This window comes from Pundamilia nyererei, unplaced genomic scaffold (assembly GCF_000239375.1).
Source record: "Pundamilia nyererei isolate P.nyererei 1_Seehausen unplaced genomic scaffold, PunNye1.0 scaffold00078, whole genome shotgun sequence".
Taxonomy (NCBI): domain Eukaryota; kingdom Metazoa; phylum Chordata; class Actinopteri; order Cichliformes; family Cichlidae; genus Pundamilia; species Pundamilia nyererei.
In genome coordinates this window covers 1,559,148-1,566,483 of record NW_005187479.1, presented here as the reverse complement: position 1 = coordinate 1,566,483, position 7,336 = coordinate 1,559,148, and the positions used below count along the sequence as shown (strand labels likewise).

General features: G+C 40.1%; 1 protein-coding gene across 1 annotated transcript in view; it reads right to left on the bottom strand.

Annotated features, from left to right (window-relative positions):
- cd44b (CD44 molecule (IN blood group) b) overlaps positions 1 to 5,149 on the bottom strand; it is a 12,269-nt gene extending 7,120 nt beyond the window's left edge. The window contains exon 1 of the mRNA XM_005737720.1: positions 4,786 to 5,149. Coding sequence (XP_005737777.1) covers positions 4,786 to 4,858 — 73 coding nt within the window. The 5' untranslated portion in view covers positions 4,859 to 5,149. The remainder of the gene's footprint in view (positions 1 to 4,785) is intronic.
- Between the last annotated feature and the right edge of the window lie 2,187 nt (positions 5,150 to 7,336).

Here is a 7,336-nt window from a genome sequence, read left to right as displayed (position 1 = left end):
CGTCCCTTGAGGCCTAGAGTTGAACACCTCTGCTGTACTATGAAAAAATTAATGAAGTTGTTTATTTAGAGGCAGTAAAGAATAATTGTAAGGATTTCTGAGACTTATATTGCAGTATATAAACGGACAAAGACATACTACCAGGAAATATTTAAGGTATATAAATTCTTCAAAATGTATCGAAAAGCATCATGTGAAACCTCATCAACCATAGCTTGATGATTATTAATTGAAATAAATTAATAATCAATCAATCAATAATCAATCAAGCTTTATCTTTCATAGTGACGTGAGTGCACAGATTAACAGCATCTCAGACATAATACTTGATGCAGTGCTTAATGTAGCAGCAATAATCATAAATCAGATTCCTATTCTATTTTATGTTTTATCAGTGAAGCAAAATGTGATGTCTGCATCTGCAAATCATTTGGAGTAAACTGCCCATAAGTAGCCTAATGTCAATACGTTCAATGATTAGGGAGTATATCTGCAAACATTAACCAGCATTAAACTATAAAGTTATATAACTCATAAATCATTTTCATTAAAACAACTTGATTCTAAGCCATGCTTGATAAGAGAACATGTTAATCATTCAATTTTTCATGTAACTGTACTGTAAAGAGTTACCAAAAAGACAAATATTAATTTTGCTTTAGTGTAATCTTCCTTTTCTCCACTCCAAACATTGAGATGCATATAAAAATGTTATTTTTAATTTGATAGCATGCTCATCTCCTTGAAATAAAGACAGGAGTCTTATAAAACGTCAGATATGATTAAAAAATAGGTCCACCCACTTTCCACTGGCTGTTATGAGTAAACAGAGCACTAGCAACAAACGGAAGTTGAGATCTCTGCTGTTATAAGCAGTTAGGCAAAAAACAAAAGGCAGTGCAACTTTTATTGCAGAGCAATTTCTGATCTTTGCCCTCGCTAACTCCCTCGCCACCACCACTTTTTTATCTCTAACTTTCACACATATGCACACACACCTGAAAGAACTTCAACGTTTGCTGCCACACTGTGTTTCTCGCAAAAACACACAACTGCCCTGCCCAGAGAGATCAAAGCGGGCATGGCTCTGTGCGATGAAAAAGAGGCTGACATGAATCTTAGAAGTAATCATTAGTATGCAGGAAGAACAGTCATGGGTGTTTTTATACAGCCCAGAAACCTGTTGTGCCAAGGCACTGACTCTCCCAAAGGCTCTATTGTCACCTAATGGAGTTGAAACCAAGGAGACTGTGAAGTCTGTAGATACAAAGCCTAAGAGAAAGAGAGCTTTAGCACAGCTTCTTGCCAAAACCTCCAGCTGCTGTAGAAGTAATTGACAAGCCTGACTCTCAACCCTCACTTTTTTTCCTGCTCTCTCTCATTCTGTCTTGTTTTCTTTCATTACTCTCTGCTTGTCTTTTCTAGGGCAGCAATAAAGTACAATTTGCCCCCTGCGCACAGGTGCGCAAACAGACAAGCGCATCACAGACACACATGCGCAGGAACAGTCACTGATAATTTTTCTTCGTGGTTTCACGTGGCACGCCATGGAAAACAGGTTGTGTTTATTTTTATTCTCTTATCCACATTTTCTGAGGTGCACTTTACTGAAAAGGGAAGCAGCAAAGTCGTGCAGTGGTTAGCGCTGGCACTTCACAACAAGAACACTGTGGTTAGCTGGGGGCTTTCTGTGTGGAGTGTACATGTCCAAATTTGTGCACGATGGGTTGATTTGTGATTCTATACTGGCCGTAGTTTTTTTTTTTCACTGAGAGGCCCGTGACACACTGGCGGTGTGTCCTGAGTTTACCTTTCCTCTCACTCTGTGACAGCTGAGATAGGCTCCAGCCTCCTGTGATCCTAAGTGAGATAAGTAATGAAACCTTGCACATAAAGTATGACTCACAACATTTCTAAAACTATTAATTTATACGTGGGAATTCAATGCTTGAACAGAAAATCAACTGCACGTGTCCCACAACCACATTAACATCCATTTTATTCATCAGCTATTTGCGAGAGAGGGTCCTTCAGGTCATAGCTCCCACAATGCTCCAGTATCCTACATTCTCACACTAAAGTGAAGTTGCTCTGTCAGCATATGCGTCTTTCCCTCCATTCGTCACAACAAAGGTCCAATGGGCCAGTGGGACAGGTGAAACACAAGCTCTTATGAAAATATGCCTGTGTGCATGCACACACACAAACACACAAGAACACAAAATCAAGGTCACAAGGACTGTTATTATCTGACTTTCACTCTAAACTGTCATTTCCTTTCCCACCTCCAGGCTTCCTGCACCACCTACCCAATTCATTTTCCTTTTCTCAACAAAAATACCATATTTATCAGATTTATCAACTCTGTGTACTTTCATACCCTTTCACAGCCTTTTTCTAAACTTTAAATCTAAATAAAAAACAAATAAATAAAGTTGAATAGTAAAGTTAAAAAAGTGGAAGTACCACATTATCTCTTGCAGAAGTCCTTTTGATTGGCTGACAGAGGTATAAACCATCAAACTGATACATTTACAAGAGGAAAGATCAATTTTAAACACATTTTCATGAATACCCACATTTTTATTTTTCATTCAAGAGTTTTACTTGAGCTTTTTTCAAGAGCTTTCTGTTACTCCTGAAAAAAAACAAACCTTTGTCTCACATTATGGGAAGTAAGTGGAAGTCACTTCTTAGCTTACAAACTGTATGATGTAACAGGGAAATTCATTTAGCTTCCTCTAAAAGTCAAGAAATAACTGTCATCAGTTATTCTTTTTGTTTTAATGAAATGTTAGCCTAGCTTCACTCAGCAAACAAGAATCACATCAACCTTATTTCCCAATTTTGCAAAGGCATAACTTACTTTATCTCTCAAAATCTCGGATTCAAGTATTATTCACATTTCCATTTCCTGTGTGGTACAAGTTTCAGCTGAACCACAGATTACCTGTGTACATAGAACTTTTTCTAAGAAAGCATGCTTGTAGCACAGACTTTGATGCATAAAAGAAAGACAAAGAGCAGAGGGCACATACTAATAGGAAGGTTGAAACATGCAAAACAACAGGGGAAAAAAAGGTGAGCAACTCTAAAACTTATAACAAACTGTAATGATGCATGGACACGGAAACTCATTCATACCAGAGGTTATATTGGTGGAAGAGACACGTGTCTGGTGGTACTCAGAGCCTACAAATTACAAGCCCTCTTTGTGAGTGCCTGCACTGGAGCTTTGACCATCCTTCACCTCAAAACCTAACACAAGTACGGCAGCAGGGGTTTCTAATCCAAAGAGGCAAATACTCAACCACAATCCACTTTAGGCCAAGACCATGTACATTATGGAGACTGCTCTTGCTCTTTAACAAAGGCTATAGTGTTTCTCTAACTGAGTGCCTTATTGTTTCATTAGGATCAATTATCGATCTTTACCTGTTGACAGATATTTATGAATGATCACATATGAAAAATTTCACACACTCTCACCGCTGGATGAATTATTGGAAAGTAGCAATAGATTTGATTCAATCTAAATATGGGTCTTACTGCATCCCTGGCAAAAGGCCGTGCAGTTATATATTAATTTAAACTGATCAAATAAATTACATGAACTGCTGGGTAAAAAATTAATATGACAGCCTTTAGGGCACTTGCAGCCATTACTACGGACTATTTATATGATATATTACTTATAAATCTTCACAGAACCATTTCCTGAAGCCACGTAATAGCTATCTTTAAAACTATCTAGATATCTTGTGGATGTCTGGGGTGGTCACTGGTCCACAAGACCTGCTCTCATTTCTGTGCTTGTGGCAAAAAAGATGTTGTCTGGATCAGGATGAGTAGTAACCACTGCAGGACCCTTAAGTTTCCAGACACCAATTACTCTGACACTCAGACGCTGAGATACAGACGCAGACACACATGCGCGCAGCTCACAGCTACACAATCCACAACGAGTCTTGAGGGGCAAACAGATGTTGAAGCACTATGGGGGAAAGTGGATCCACCCCCCTCCTCCTTCCTACATGCACTTGACTTCACATACATGAGCGATTCAGGTAGGTAGACTCATATTTGCCTTTAAATCCGGGTCAAATTCATGGCTTGGTGTTGATTGTTCTCTGGTGCAGTGCCAAAGGCAGTCTCTATGAACAACCTCACCACCAGCTCCTGAGAGAATAAGCCAGACAAGCCCCAGACCTGTTTGATTCTGTACCAGCTTCACCTCCTGAGATATACCGCTCCAAGCAACAAATCCAATCAAAACCTTACACAGAAATAGCATGTGTGACAGAGACAAAGAAAAAAGAGACAGACAGAGAGACATTGCCAGGGTGATTACATCCTTTGTGTTAGAGGATGTAGCATTAAGCTGGGCAGCAAAGGAAAAAAATCTCCTTCTGCTTCTACTTTAAAGCTTCTGAAAGCTAAACTGGTCATCCAAAACCCCGATAAGGTTCACTTGCCAGCGTGCGAACAGAGAGTGAGCAAGAGCGCCTATCTCCTTTGTGTCTATCAGGAGTCTCGGACTGCCAGACTGTCTGTGCTGGTGTTGCTCACACTGTCTCGCCGGCATCTACACATGCATTCTACAAGCAGCAGAGCAGAGTCTCTTTCTTTTAAGTGGTGTCTTTTTCCACAGAGTAATAACAGTGTCTGGTTAAAATCTTTTCAGAAACTCCTGCTGCCTGAGAGACCGGTACAATTTAGGCAAAATAAGAAAAATAAATCCCCATACAAAGCGAAATCCACTGGGAAAAGGCACAATCTCCTCACCTTGAATTTCTGACCTGGAGGAGGCCAGTAATCCCAACATGACCCCCAAGATAAGCGTCCACATCCTGGGCATTGCGATTGCTGATGAGCTGGGTGAGTAGCAGTAAAGGTGTTTAACAGTTCTCCTGTGGTCCCGTCTTCTTTCAGCCAGGAGTGACGGTTGGTGTGTGTGTGTGTTTGTGCGTGTGGGTGTGTGTCAGAGTAAAAGAGAGCAAATGAGTAAGAGAACAGAAAAGAGAGACAGAGAAGAAACCTGGTGCTGTGGAGGAGAGTTGCTGTGAGTGTCTGGTAGCTGGTGGAGCTGACTCAGATTTTACCCCAACTTTTCGATTCTCTGCCTGAGAGACCAGTGGCACACCACATAGAAGAGTGATTCATTTGAGCACACACCCTTGTGCCTCTCCCACACTTGCCCCACCCCCCTGCTGCCCCACCTCACACAGACTCCCCCTCTCTTCCTCTCACTTGCTTCCCGTTTCTACAGTTTGCAATGAATAAGATAAACGTCATCTCTTCTTCTGTCTGGCTGCTTATCCTCTCCCTGCTTCCCTACCGCTCCGCTGCCTTGTCTCCTAGCACCCCCCCCCCCCCAACTTCCCCTTTTCATGTTCTTGACAGTTTTAAAAGAGCCCATCTGTTTTCTCTTTAATCTTCACTCTATTGTCATCAGATTTTTTTGCTTCCTTTTTTGTCTTGTGCTCCTTTGCACTTTTTCTGTCTCTATGTCTATTTTTTTTTTTTTTGCCTGCGTGACCAATTATAAGAGGTCAAATCCATTTCACAGACACACCTCATCATCAGCTTCAACTTCTTACTGCACCTTTATCTCTCTCTCTGTGTGTCCGACATCTGCCTTGAACATTGCAAACACTGCAAAGATACAGATCCATCAACGGAAATGTGTTCAAGACACAACTTTATTAAAAATCTGCATACAGAAAGCACCTTGAAACTTTTCACTTTTCATGCAGTGGTGCCTGTTAACGCAGAACAATGTGTGGTGCTATCTCAACAACTAGAGGTTTCACTACCATCATGAGGAACCTGTCTCAAATCTATCTTTAGGTTTAACATTTCACTTCATCAGGATGATGGATAAAGCCACCTCAGGTTACCGGAATCTCCCCAGTGACACATCTTGTGATTTTGCATGTGATTGCGCAATATCTCAAGTAAACAGTGCGGTGAGAAAGCATAAGTGACTGTCTGTATTCCCGGGAGTTCCATATCAACCACAAAGTATGTCTAATGGCTCAGCATGGCCAGTACCTCTGTAGTCGTGGGAACAGAATTCAAATAATAAGTGACCTGGCCCTTCAGTTGAAAACCGTTATTAGTGCATTACTTTATTACTTTAGCTTTTATATCTTACATCTCAGCATTTTCCCACTCATTTAAATCACAATTTCCCTCACAGTTGACTTGCAGACTCTTTTACATATGCTTTTCAATGTGAAACTCCTTACATGCTTTAGCGGTCCAACACAGGAAGTGTAAGGTTACCACTGTACCAAGGTTAAGTGTCAACAGCTCTAGTAAGGGTGCAAGTAAGCAACAGTTGGCACAGCAGCACGGTGTACTGAGTAAAATGCTCACCAATCATTCCAACATGCCTGAAATAAAACTCTACATCTTAACCAGCTCATTATTCGTACCGTCATTGTACAAAAAACACAGTCCATTGTAAGCACCTGTGAGTTATTCTTGCATTCGAGAACCATTTAAAGTTTCATCTGAAATACTGACTTGGAGACAGCATTAACTCAAAAGTTAAGAGATTACTAAAGAAGTTCCTAGGAGTTGGCTGACATACCAAAAATGTGAGCATCGTGCCTGAGTAGGGGGATCCCCATTTGGAATTGTCCTATAGTTCAAGTTAAGTGAAAAAGTAGACTGAGGTGCAAAAGAAAACGTACAGTAAACATCACTATCACGATCACCCTGTGCTTTGAACCCATAGTTCATGGCCATTCATGTAATAGGTTTTGAAATATCTTTGTAATTGGCAATTAAGCTGAGTGATCAACCAACTGGATGTTGCCATCCCTAGAGTCAAGTGTCCAACATATGCAAAAGCACAGAATACACCAAGGACACACAAATATCTGCTTCAAAGTCTTAACTATAATCTCTAAACGACATCTCATGATTTGTGTTAAATGATTTGTATAGGTATAATCTCATGATTTGTATATGATTAGCATGTGAGAGAAGCATCAATTGGACTTATTTTTGAGCAATGCTACTGCTACATCTGCTGGAGAAAAGCTGAGAACTGAGCCCATCCTTGAAAATATATATATAAATTAAATTATTAAGTTATTAAGTTTTTGCTGCTTATCTATGCAAAAAAAAAATAATGTAACTAGGTATCTGAGTTATTCACACTCCTACAGCACAAATATAGCTTACTTCCTGTTTTACTGTTGCCATAGTGACATGACAGTTTATCCTACAAGACAGAATGCAAGTAAACATGTTTGCAATGCTAGAAACCATAAAAACCCCTATTTATTTCAACTTCCTTTTTTTTACACCTCATAACACAGAC